General features: G+C 45.4%; 1 protein-coding gene across 1 annotated transcript; it reads right to left on the bottom strand.

Annotated features, from left to right (window-relative positions):
* Nucleotides 1–1,417: 1,417 nt before the first annotated feature.
* Nucleotides 1,418–12,900, bottom strand: LOC308151370 (casein kinase I). Its single transcript, XM_080524230.1, has 11 exons — nt 12,807–12,900; nt 10,000–10,090; nt 9,723–9,833; nt 9,319–9,467; nt 8,325–8,553; nt 7,776–7,946; nt 7,254–7,402; nt 6,693–6,888; nt 6,382–6,521; nt 1,918–1,984; nt 1,418–1,784 (listed from the first exon to the last, which is right to left on the bottom strand). The coding sequence occupies exons 2-10, from the start codon at nt 10,073–10,075 to the stop codon at nt 1,952–1,954; spliced, it is 1,254 nt and encodes a 417-aa protein (XP_080380356.1). The 5' UTR covers nt 10,076–10,090; nt 12,807–12,900; the 3' UTR covers nt 1,418–1,784; nt 1,918–1,951.
* Nucleotides 12,901–13,885: the final 985 nt, after the last annotated feature.

The raw sequence follows: 13,885 nt of genomic DNA, 5'->3' as shown, positions 1-13,885 counted from the left end.
CAAAAACAAAACAAGAGGAAAAAGCAACAAGGAGCAACAGCGCTCGTGAGTTTCCTAAGACACAAGACAAGAAAATGTAGGTTAAGAAAATAAATAACAGTGAGAGACACATACATAGATGAGAATGATACAACAGATGACCTCACATACTGAGGCAAAGTCCTGCGTTCTTAGCAGCGGCCTGTGCATTTAGGAGTACTTGCTCCAGCCTTAAACTTCTGTGAACATAGACACACAAAAACAAAAAGACAATGGCCAAATTCTACGACCCAGCTGGCAGTGTAACAATTGCTAAAACCTGTCCCAATTTAGTACTTTTTAATATTTTCTAAAATTCTGAACCCAGCCCCAATTGACGTATTTAGTATGCATTACACCTTAAAACAACAAACCACATTTTGGCTTTACACAGAAATCCCCCCAAAAATATTTACAGTGAAGTAAAAAAATTCCATTCCACTTCATGCCCTACCCTCCTGTTCAATCATTACAGAGCTGGCACATCCATCAGACCTCCATTAAACAAAAGCATTAAAAAAAAAAAGAAAAAAAAAAAAGAAAAGTTGAACAATCTTAAGATTTATAGCCACCATCAATGCTCCAATCGTTTATCTCAGTCTCTTGTCAAATAGATTAAGAACGCTTGGGGTTTCTCCCGTGTCTCCCAAGCCATGGAGTGTGTCTTAAAATACCCATGGTTACTTTGTATGAATGACACACTCATTGATGACCGCAGCATACTGAAATCATAGGAAGCCAAAGTGGGCAGGAGGAGAGGATGAACAACAGAGGCAGGTTGAGGGTTGAGAATAATATTATGAGACCAAGAGGGGGGGGGGGGGATAAAGAAATAGAGGGAGAGAGAGAATGTTCATCTCTGTATGGGGTCCTGATTCTGACTGACATTAGCCAGAGGTCATCGTCAGCTCGAGGGAGCGATGAAGCAGCCTAAACGCTGGGCTTCAATAGAGGGATTAGCTAGTCAGTAAGACATTGGTAGAGTAAGGGGCATAGCTCCCAACACTAAGTATACAAACCATTACAGCACAACAGCTAACAATCACTTGCTCATCCTTTCTGCTCACAGCTTCATGTACCACTCACCCACCCATCTCTCATCCACACCTCGCCATCCTTTGTTATTGAGCTGTAGCCTACTTTGCCAAAAAACAAAATACATAAAATAATAAACGAATACAAACCAAGCCTCAATAGGACCCATCCAATGAATATGATCCCACCCCCCTGTTATTCTGTACATTTGACTGATTAAAACAAACATGGTACACATTGGTGTGTGGCGTAAACAGAAAAGGTTAAAAATCCCTGTAAGCCCAAATTTGGAGTTGACCTTTTCTTGCTGAAGAACATGTTTTTGTTAGTGCTCCCAGCTACATTCAGCACAGGAGCACCTGCTCGGCTGTTCATACCACAAAATCAGTCTCATCTTTGCCAGCCACGCATGACACTGTAGAAGAGAGGGAGATGCAAGGTCCAAGCTACCATAAGAGGGAATATGGTAGTGGAGGAGGAGGAAGAGGAGGAGGGGGGCTGGGCATTCATTCTCTTCTCCTTATACTGTGGCAGGGTTTGCCCCTCAAAGTTAGGATGGAAGGGGGCTTGGGGTAAATTCCTGCAGTCCATGACCGACTTGTCATCCTTTCTTTCACCGTTTTATGATTCGCTGTCCATTTCTCCAAGATCCACTTCTTTGTCCCATTGGCAACATTTCTTTTAAAAACAACAGAAAAAAAACTCTGGAGCGAAGGATATCTCTTGAAGCCCTGTAATGGCAACAATAGACATATTTATAAAAATGGGTTCTTTGACATTGTGCTCTCCAAGTGTGTGTGTGTGTGTGCGTGTGTGTGTGTGTGTGTGTGTGTGTGTGTGTGTGTGGGAGAGACGGAACCTCACCTGTTGGTATCATGTGCATATGGAGCTTGAGGCTTCACTTTCCGAGGTGCTCAAATGGCATGCTGACCTGCGGAGGGAGCATCAGGGAAAAAGAGGGGAGTGAGAGACTACATGAGTCAGAAAAGACAAGTGCAAAAGTGAGAGGGGGCGATAGAGTGGGTGCAACTGCAGTGGCACAACATGCATGATGTTTTTCAAACAAGTCAACGTACATTACAGCAGTGGTTCCCAACCGGGGGTACGCGGACCCCTAGGGGTACGTGAGGGGATTGCAGGGGGTACGTGGAAAGATTTGGAATTATAATGTATTTCCCCTTCCCAAAAAATAAATACACCCGACAGGTGATGACTGTAACACAAGTGGTAGTCACGTCACATTTAAATCATGTTCACGATCATTTTCGCGCGCAAGTCAGCTAGGCCTGTCAGTATACCGCAAAGATGGACAGATGGCTAAAACGAGGAGGGCAGGCGGGCAGGCAGGCAGGAGGGCAGGCAGGCAGGAGGGCAGGTAGGCAGGTAGGCAGGAGGGCAGGTAGGCAGGAGGGCAGGCAGGCAGGAGGGCAGGTAGGCAGGAGGGCAGGTAGGCAGGAAGGCAGGAGGGCAGGTAGGCAGGAGGGCAGGCAGGCAGGAGGGCAGGCAGGCAGGAGGGCAGGCAGGCAGGAGGGCAGGCAGGCAGGAGGGCAGGCAGGCAGGAGGGCAGGCAGGCAGGAGGGCAAGCAGGCGGGCAGGTAGGCAGGAGGGCAGGCAGGCAGGAGGGCAGGCAGGCAAGAGGGCAGGTAGGCAGGAGGGCAGGTAGGCAGGAGGGCAGGCAGGCAGGTAGGCAGGAGGGCAGGTAGGCAGGAGGGCAGGCAGGCAGGAGGGCAGGTAGGCAGGAGGGCAGGCAGGCAGGAGGGCAGGTAGGCAGGAGGGCAGGCAGGCAGGAGGGCAGGCAGGCAGGAGGGCAGGTAGGCAGAAGGGCAGGTAGGCAGGAGGGCAGGTAACAGGAGTCAGGCTGAACAGAAGTGGAACTGAGGCTATGTCCACACCAATACGTTTTTTTGATAAACGTTTTTTGTATATAAAAATATCACCTTCCAGACGAGCACGTTTATAAAATATCTGCATCCAGATGCATACGTATGAACGCAATATAAACGCTGTCATTGAGCATTCCACACCAGTAGTGGGCGATATAATTTTAACCCCATAGCTCCGCTGGCCAATCAGACGCCAGGAAAAGCTAAAGCGGTTCTTCCGCGTTACATCCGCGAAATACAAAATTCCAATCGTAAACAACATGCCGCCTCGGGGAGCAAAGGAGTCGTTCATTTGGACAGACAGTGAAGTAGAAGTATCGTATTTTCCGCACTATAAGGCGCACCGGATTATAAGGCGCACCTTCAATTAATGGCCTATTTTAGAACTGTTTTCATATACAGGGCGCACCGGATTATAAGGCGCATATAATAGAAGATACTGCAGTCTTGCAGCAACGTTTGACTGGGGTTGCGTTACGCCCAAGCTCCACCTACTGCGTTGCGTCACCTCTCCATCGGTGTTGTGTCAACTTCCCGTTGTCCATGCTCCACCTGAGCGTTGTCACCGTCAACGTTCTACCTGCTCCACTGTCAAAAATATATATTTTTCCACCTCAAGTATCAGCCGTTCGTCATCCATTTTTGCAACAAGCGTCAAGGACCTGCGGTGATTCACAGCTGACTCGCGTGAATAGCAATTCGCAATAGCTGCGACCACGAGATATAGACTAGTTAGCTACAAGCATTTTCAATCTGCTATTATCTCTATTAGTGGATTAACCGCTGTGGTGATTTAACAGCTGATAAAAATACATCAAGTAGACTACAAACAGAGCAAAACAAAAAAACAACACCAGAAAACAACCAATAGGCTATACAAGTATAACCAACAACCAATATGTGACAGCTCCTGGTGAAATGTGCAACGTAATTTTTCAGTTTTTATACATGCTTAAACTACAGATTGTAAGCTTTCAAATGATGTGTCATACATTCAAATCAGAGAAAGATTGAACACGACAGGCGTATTTGAATGTTGGTTCACCTCAAACACTGAATGGGAGAAAAGTGACTCTGAACGCAGCCACAGCTACGAACGCTGCTAACAAAACACATCGCTACGAAAGTCTAAACTGCATTTTAATAACATGACAACATGCTGGGAGAACATCGACATGCTAAAAACACATAACTACACATACCTAGATGAACACACAGTTCTTACTTTTGAACACGAGCTAAAACGAAAGTATGTTTACAAGTCAACCCTCCCTTACCGGTAGCCTCCGGCAAACGAGAATAATGAATCCAATACACACATTATAAGTGTTTAGTGATCGTTAAACTGTTGTTTATTATATCGAGTGGGTACTTTAAAACTTCAAGTTGAAAGCACCAAGAAGGACCGCCTCGAAATTCATCGATGTTCATGTCCCGTGCTAGCGCTGTTGCCTTCATTCGAATAGTGACTGTAGAGACGCTTCTACTTGCGGCTCTCTGTTCAACAACCCACTGTTCGAGTTTGTCCTCTAACTGTCCTCTAACTGTCCTCTAACTGTGGCCATCTCGCTTTGTTCCCTCGGAAACTCTGTTTAGTCTTCTTTACTTGGGGTCTTTATACACACACAAGTGGTGTGGGACTGTGAGTAAGCACAGTACCGGTGTTTACCGATTACCGTAATGCTGCAAGCGGTGCGGCTTTGTAGTTTACCAGTCGTACTGAAACATTTTGACAGAGCGCCTTGAGCGCCGTGTACAACCAGTATGGATCAACCAATTAACAAATTGATCCATATATAAGGCGCTCCGGATTCTAAGGCGCACTGTCGTTTAAAAAATAAAATAAAGGCTTTTAAGTGCGCCTTATAGTGCGGAAAATACGGTATTGTTGAGTTTAACTATTGAGTACAAAGTACAAAAAACATATGCAACCATTGACTGGGAGTCTTGCCATTTTCGCAGTGTTTGAAACGTTTTGTTGGACAGCTCCTATGTTTGTAAATCCGTCAAGATGACATTTTATTTATTTTCTTACAATATGTTGTATGCACTGCAACATTACCCAGTGAAAAAACAAAATAAACATTCTTTATTGTACCTTTGAATTGTATGTCGTAATTATTATGTCGCAAATAATAAACAAAAATGTCTTCACTTACAGAAATAAGAGTGTGTAATAATCTACTGTGGCTCTCTACATTGTCTTTCTCTTATGCACCTCTCCTAGTAAGTAATGGCATAAGCCCCAAAAAAGAATAGCAATGAACAATTTACATAAACACAGAACAGGACTTCTGTATAATATCTTCACTTACAGAAAAGACTAATCTAATGTTCTCTTAAGTGTCTTTCTCCTATGCAACTGTCCTAGTAAGTGTCAAGGGGCCGGTTTCACAGACAAGGCTTAAGCCTAGTCCTGGACTAAATCACACTATTGATTATACATTTAATTGAATTGTTGCCCTTCTGGTTGTCCTCCGCGGTGTATTGAAGAACATATTGTAGATGTTCTCTATGTCCATTTGTTGCTGTCGGTGGTAGTAGAGGAGCAACAGTACATTTTGCTGTAAAAGCCCAATCAAGCTCAATAGGTTCTGCAGCACGAACGCAACAACCCTGTAAGGCGCCATTGTTGTTGTTGTTGTTGGCTGGGTTAGCGCATGCGGGTTACAGAAAACAGCTGCACTGCGCATCATCTACGCGCATGATGACGTGACGAATACAAAAAACTCGTCTATCTCGTCCAGACGTCAAAAAATATACAGCGTTTTTTAAGGATCTTCACTCTGGCAGGCGTTTTTAAACATCTTCGTTTTCAGAGGGCAAAAACTTGTTTGCGTCTGGACGACCCCCCAAAACGAATAGAAAAATCCACATTTGTCAAAAAAACGTATAGGTGTGGACAGGGCCTGAAGCTATGATCTGGCAGTGAAGTGAAGGCTGGAACGGGTCTTTATGCAGGGCTAACGATTAGGTAATTGTGAACAGCCGGACAAACGCACACCCGAAGCCACTCCTGCCAATTAGAGGGAGAGCGAGAGAGAGAGGGAGGCACTGCCCACTACCTAGAGGTAGAGGGCGTGACAGTTATACTGTATATCGGCACTCATGGAATGCCTCTTGTCCAATCAAATGACTTGGTCGGAACTAACTGTTGTATAATAAATGTTATATTTGCAAGTTAGTGTTTAATTGAAATTGTTTGGAAATAATCAACACGCATGAGTGAGGGGGTACTTCTGGCATGGCAAAACAGCTCAAGGGGTACACAAGACAAAAAATGTTGGGAACCACTGCATTACAGCACGCCACATAAGAAAAAATGAAATAAAGTGGCATGAAAATTCTAGATGATTGGACATTTTTACAGTTGGCATTCCCCTGAGTGGGTGGAGGTAGCAGTTAGATGAGTTGATGACGTGAGTGGGGTTTAGCGTTTATGTACCTGTGATGTGGAGATTCGGGATTGGTCGTGACGGGCTGTGAGGTCAGAGGAGGACACATTGGCGGGAGCCCCTCGGTGGAGCCGCATGCTCACCTTCCTCTCCCGCTCGGCACGAGAAATGGCCCGCGGCGATGTGTTCCCTGGAAGAAGAGGAGGACATTTAGGAACCTTCGGAATAGAACTGCTCTGCTAAACAACTCATCCTGTGTATATAGAGGAATGTGCATTCAGATATACAGCATATTCAGGACCAATGACTACAAATGAGAATGTGATGGGGCGCCATCTTTTCTTCTCTGTGGAGTGCTTACCAGATGGCTGGACCCGCGAGGCGGGGTTAGAGATGGCCTGCTCTGGTCCGTTCCTGACTCGGTTGGCGGCTGGTGGGTTAGGACCTGGCGGGAGGCCCCGTGCGGCGGACGCTCGTGGGACCCCTACGATGCGCTCGTCCCTCTCTTCCCCCGCCCTCCTCTCCCGCTCACCATCCTCTGCCGTCCTGCTGGCACCCTGAGAGAGGAGATCATGTTAAGATTAAACACATGTTTTGAACATAATGTAAAATCAAGGTGAACAAAGCTATTTCATCCAATTCCCTTTGAAAAAACGCACAGTGCGCACACTGAATCGTACTGAAAGCACATACTCAGACTAAGAAACGGGTTGGGGGTAGGGGTGGGCATCGACGATCGATAATTGATCGATAAGGATCTTGGTCGATCACAAAATAAAACATTTGGTCGATCACAAAAAAAAAAAAAAAAAAAAAAAAAAATTTTGTGATCGACCAAATGTTTTATTTTGTGATCGACCAAGATCCTTATCGATCAATTATCGATCGTCGATGCCCACCCCTAGTTGGGGGGCAAACTTACAAACTTGAGCATGTTCCAGTCAAAGACGTAGTCGTAGGAGAATCCTTGTCTGTGAAACAGGTTCCTGAAGAGCTGCCGCAGGTAGGAGTAGTCGGGCTTGTCGTCGAAACGCAGCGAGCGGCAGAAGTTCAGGTATGTCGAGAACTCAGCTGTATGAGTAACAAAAAAAGACACATTCTTTAGTTTGTGACATTGATTAAAAAGATACAATATTAAGACAAGAAGAACCAGTGTACAGTCTGTAATACAGACCACAGAAATGAGTTAATTATCCCTGGCTGGAGTGTACACCACGTGATACAAGAGAAAGGTTAAGAACAACCCAAGGACTAAGAGAACAGACGTGTGTAATTATGCAAGAGATGGACCATATTTCAAGTGCAGACCGTTATTGCTAGTGCAAAGCGTTTGTTATTTTGTATATGATAACTTATGAGTACTTAACATAGTTACAAACATCAAAACGGACACATTTGACACAAACATGTTCAACAGTCCAGTCAGAATCCAGTAAGCACTTACAGGGGTATCCTTTGCAGAGCACCTCGATGGGGGTGGACATTTTCTTCTCGCTGATGCGTTCGTACTTCTGCCTCTTGGTGGCGGCCTTGAGGCCCTGCCAGGGCAGAGAGCCCAGGTTGAAGTACATGAGGACGTAGCCCAGAGACTCCAGGTCATCACGCCGAGACTGCTCTGTTAGAGGGGAGGGCGGGGGTGGTTATTATGGTTGACTGTAAAGAATGCTCCTCCTGAGTGTATGTTGCAATACAGTGGGATGGTGGGGTAACAGGCTAGGCAGCATTGCGGACTCAAGCACCCACTGAAAAGTGCAAATGCTAAGTTCAGAAATGGACGTTGACAGGATAAATGGATGTAGTAGCTTTGCACCAGGAAATGATTAGAGGGAATCCTGTCACAACGCCCTGTCACACACCTCAGCAGTAGGGGGTGAGAGTCACAGATGGAAAAATGATCCCCTGCTAGCTGTGATATCACATAATCATAACAATAACATTCAATGGAAACTGCAAACGAGGAGGAGGTGACTTTGGATGGTTGACGCCCTCTTACCGATGCCCAAGTGGGTGTTGATGGAGGCATAGCGGGCTGTGCCTGTCAGGTTCTTGTTCTCCCTGTAGGGGATGTGCTGGTGTGTGCGGGCGTCGCGGTACTTCTTGGCCAGGCCAAAGTCGATGATGTAGACCAGGTTGCCCTTCTTTCCCAGCCCCATCAGGAAGTTATCTGGCTTGACGTCGCGATGGATGAAGTTCTTGGAGTGGATGTACTCGATGCGGCTGATCTGGAGAGGAAGGAGAATCAGCAGGAAGCTCCATGGAAAGTCTTCAGAGACCTTGGTTCCACACTGTAATTATGCGCTACAATCACAAAGAGAGGCGCATCCAAAAACCCAGATACGGAAACAAGAGAATGAGAGACGGCGGAAGACACCGCACTGTGGGAACCACAGCAACACCAATCAGTAAGAGAGAGTACATCGTAAATCAGAAGGAAAAAGGAAGGACGCCAAAGAGGACAGGAAATATGAAAAGGACGGTGGTCAGAAAGGCCATAGGAGGAAGCGGAGACAACCGCACAACAACGGGAGAAAGACTAACAGCAGCAGAGGCAAATTTAAGATAGCAGACTAGAGGTGACAAGAAGGACAGCGAATAACAAAGTAAATCTGAGCAAAAGGAAGGACGCGCAGGAGGACAGGAAATAAGGAAATGACAGACTAATGAGGACCAGGAAGGAAGTCCATAGAAGGAGGTGAATGCAAAATGCACAGAAAAATTAAAAAGGGGGAAAAAACACACAAAGAGGGAAAAAACACACAAAGAAAACTGGGACAAAAGACTAGCAACAGGTACCAGGAGTAGAGAACACAGCTAGGGGAACATGGAGACCAAGGGAGGTAGAAACACACACGTTTGATACCATTCCATGCATTATAATGAGCCCATCCTCTGATTTCTAACTCCACCAGCCCTCAGTGACGAGGACATGACAAGAGGACAGAGAAGTAGAGCGTATCTGTATGAGAAAGGATGTGGTGTTGCTGTACCATCTGGTCTGCCAGCAGAAGCACCGTCTTCAGGCTGAACTTGCGGGAACAGAAGTTGAACAGGTCCTCCAGACTCGGCCCCAGCAGCTCCATCACCATCACGTTGTAGTCTCCCTCAGCCCCACACCACTTTATCGAGGGGATCCCAACTGGGTCAGAGAGAGAGCAAGAGACACACACACACACACACAGAAGTTTTCAGTGAATATCTTGTGTGTAACATAGTTCTATGGTGTAACATAGTTACACCACCGGTTAATACTGTACCCTCCCTCTACAAGTGTTCGCGTGAAAGACGGTACTTCAGTGCAAAATGTGTAATAATTCCCTTGCATTTCACATGCAAAATGGAATACAATATTTTTTAAATTAATTATTTAATTAATATATTTGATTGGTGTTACCTCCTCCCTGCATCATCTTGTAGAACTTGCTCTCGATGTGCAGCTGCGGGTGTTTGGTCTTCACACATTCCAGCTTAATGGCCACCTCCTCACCAGTGGCAATGTTGGCACCTGAGGGGAAACATGTGCGCGCGCACACACACACACACAAAATCAGGGCCAAACTCATGAGCAATGTGTAAACATATATATAATATGGAAAATCAGGTTGAGTCCCTAGAGGTGGGACAAACTAAAGGGAGAGAGAGAAAGAGAGATAGAACGAACTACCACTTACCAAGGTAAATGTCTCCAAATGACCCACTCCCAATCTTCCGCCCAAGCCGGTACTTGTTCCCCACTCTCAGCTCCATGGTCTTGAGGGTTTGCTGTGGACACAGAACACACGTTTGATTGGTGGATGGAGGACCAATATGATGTTTGATAGACAAATACTGTCATGGTTGCTTTCTATCATTAAGCTTAGCCTACACATGTAAACTGGGCAACGGTAGGGACTCAGACAGGATAAAAATCCAACATGTTTCACAGATCATCGTGATTCAAGGGCAAACTTGCTGGCTAATGGAAAATATCCTCTTGAACCAACAGAAGTGAACCCTTAATGGTCCCTCCACACACTCCCAATACATGGTGACCGTTAGTTGCAAACATCCAAATTAATGAAGGGTGTCTATCATGAGCTAGTTGATTAACAGACAGCTGGAGGATTTCAGTGATACATGATTACATTTGTAGGACTGGGGGGGGTAGTAGAACTGTAGAAGAGCGGAAGTGTAGAATGGAGAAATACAGAGGGATGGATGGAGATGGGAGAGTGAGATGGAGATGGGAGAGTGAGATAGAGATAGAGACAGAGAGAGAGACAGAGAGAGAGACAGAGAGTGACAGACAGGTAGACAGAGGGGAGAGAGAGAGAGACATTCAGAGACAACCTATCCGGCTGCAAGTCAGGAGTGAGGACTGGTGAGAGCTGTCTAGAGTTAGCCAGGCCCCGGGTAGTAGGAATTGGCAGGCACAAGGGAGAGAAGTGGGTCTTCTGAGCCAAACTGCACGTGACACTGGAGCTGGATCATAATTTATTTAGCACTCTCTCAACCACGCCACATTCTGCAGCCACTGCAAAGGAGCTGCTGCTGCGCCTAGCTGCACGGCGCACTCCGCTCTCTGTATGTGTGTCAAACCCTCAAACGACTCCCGAAACGTGCAATGAACTTTATAGAGCAAGTGCCGGCGAAAGGAAGGATATACAAGGCATAATTTATAGAGGAGCTCCTAACCAATTTAGGAAGCCTAAGGAGAAAACTCCCCCCTCCCTTCTTATTAGTCGAGACACTTTCTGTAACCTTGCACTAATGTGAGATATCAATTCTGTCAGTTATCTTAGGATAAGATATCCAACAACATTGACCACATAACTAAAACTCCTGATGTATAATCACCATGGATTTAGGCCTTCAGACCCTAAGGTCCTTCCTGACCACAGTCCTTTCTCCAACCACAAACTATTGGTCGGACATCAGTGTCTCATGACTGACCTTAAGGACGTTGAAAAACAAAGGATTCTCAGTCAACATAGGTCAAGTTGTATGGGTGGAACAACTCTTACAGGCATGTAAGAACTAAGAAGTCAGTTGTGAAGATCAGGTTGTGCAAGACTAGTCTTGTGCATTTAGTCTCCTACCAAGGGGACCCTATATCACGTGTGAAACTATGCCATCAACTGCTACGAAGCTTTCCATTGCTTGTGGCCTTGTTAGAAGAGGCTACAGGCTATAGTAAGGGGCATACAGACAGAAATACCGATGTGACGGAGCGGATGGATTAGGGTTAATAAAGAGTTCGTTTTCATTACAGCAAGAGGGTTCATTATGCAGAGACCCAATTCAGGGCACCAGCATTAATCAAGAACTGTACACTAAGCGCCATTCATTAATTACTTGGTGGGGAACAGTGACACATCATTTAATATCACACACTGCTCTGTGCATGACTTCATCAGGCAAGGCAAGCAGCTATGGAATATGATGTCACACTTGTGTCACAGAGGGTTCCGAGAGGCTCATGATTTTGCAGCTGACTAATGCATCTGTGTGATACTTCATCAATGGATGAGAGTTACTACACTAACTGCAGTTTGCAGCCAGCCAGGCATAACATTTTGGTGGGACAGCTGCCCATACAATGAAGCACAGGCTAATCCATACACGCTGAACATAATGCAAACGTACTGCCACCCCCCCCCTTGAAAGACTACAATGCATAGGCTATTTGCTCATTTCGTTTCATCATTGGGCCTGTAACCTACATAGAATCACAATGCGTTCTCTTTAAGAGAAATGCAAACCCAACGCTAGCAGGATTTCACAATCACATGAAGAGAGACTGGTTCCCCTTTTCAAAACTACACAACAACAAGCCATTTTATCTCCCGTTTCCTTTTCACACAAGTGCGGGTAACGGGGAATGGGTTACTGCACATTATCATATGTGCATGTTCCAAAAACCATCTAACTAATTGATCAATTGTGTAAAAAATGACATTATTATATCTTCCCTGTTTTGTACGTCACCCTTTACAAAGCAGTCACTGGTGGTCACAATCATATGGGGAAATCACATCAGTTCTACGTTCGGGAAGATTAACTGCAATTACGTTACAATTGATGATACTAACTAAAGGGAACTGGTTACAATTGTAACCTCTGAGTACAGTCCAGACAAAAGGTTGTCCTGCTACAGTGGCAATGCCAGCTGTCCGGGTAGTAATAGTGGCAAGCTAGCAATGGTTGTGGCTACTGTGTATAGTAGCCTAGAATTAGCCTCAGGACTCAACCGTGTATGAGCCGGACACAGATACACCATCCAACTTAACGAATTGTTCATGTTGTATGTTATTAGTTGACTTTTGACTTTATTCTCGCAACCGCACCCTTACACACTGGGGCACCCTACGTTCTCCGGTGTCGAAAGCCTATCTATTCGCCCCCCCCCCCTCCGACGCTCAGGATATGAGACTCTGATTCGGCCGAATCGAGCCCTCTTTCCCCCCTGGTTTCCCCGGTTCTCCGGTCCACTACTCACCCGATATTAGGTTTATCCGAGAGGTGGTTCGGCTGCGGTGCTGATCCAGTGGTTGTCAGTCAGACAGGGCCCAGGGTAGCGAAGGATGGGAGCGGATTCTGGTGGCTCTCATACCCCAGTTTTCCTCTTGCGTCGGCTGTACTCCCTGTTGATAGTACCTAATACAAATGCCAGTCTCTCTCCACCAGTCTGTCTCCCCCTGTCGTTACTTGCAACGCACCATTGACAACATCGATGATGTCATGCACAGGATGTCAGAAGCACCCGGATTGCCTTAAAGACATAGAATACCTATGCTGAAAGATTATACAAATATGATTGTCACATATTTGAGGAATTAGTAGGGTAGACTATAGCAAAATTCAGAGATGGCCATCATAATAAATGAAATTTAAAAAAAACACTTACAGTTGAAGCACTGACAAAGTTCACTGGCGAGTTGAGTTGTCTTTTATTCAGATGTTGGGAGCCTTTCTCTGTGTGCATTGTCATTCTTTAAGATATATTCCTGCATTTAATGTGTAGGCTATTGCCATTGCTGTAATGTTTTGGATGTATGTATTTGTTTAATTGTCTAATAAATGTATTAATTCATCATAGGACTCCACTATTTAATACTTGGTATCTCATAAATATTTCCTAACCGTTTTTGCCAGATCTGATCGAGCTGGCAGATTTCCCCATATACTACCCAAAATCTGCCAGATAGATCTGATCCTGCATAGCAAAGCAAGAACCCAGATTGCTCTGTTCTAGATTAAACGTTTTGAAATTCTGGGCACTGGACAGTAGACCAAAGCGGCAGCAGTAGTAAAAGCAAAGGTCCAATCAAAACAAAGACTTTTTCCACTGACTGTGCATTGATGGTGCTGACCAACGTGTCTAACTGTGCCCAGATCTCATGTGACCTCATCTTTATTAATACCAACGTGCTGGTAATATAGGTGATCTGAGGAAGGTACATCCTATTAGTTGCAAGTGAGACAATGTTGTTGGCAACTGCGGCTCATAAATTGGATTGGTTAAGATTTCAAAGAGGTGGGAAAGGTGACATATGGACACAGGCTTATGCCTGTGTG

The sequence above is a fragment of the Nansenia antarctica genome, assembly GCF_963989245.1.
Source record: "Nansenia antarctica genome assembly, chromosome: 2".
NCBI lineage: Eukaryota > Metazoa > Chordata > Actinopteri > Argentiniformes > Microstomatidae > Nansenia > Nansenia antarctica.
Note: the sequence above shows the minus strand (reverse complement) of the source record. Positions and strands in the feature narration are given on the sequence as shown.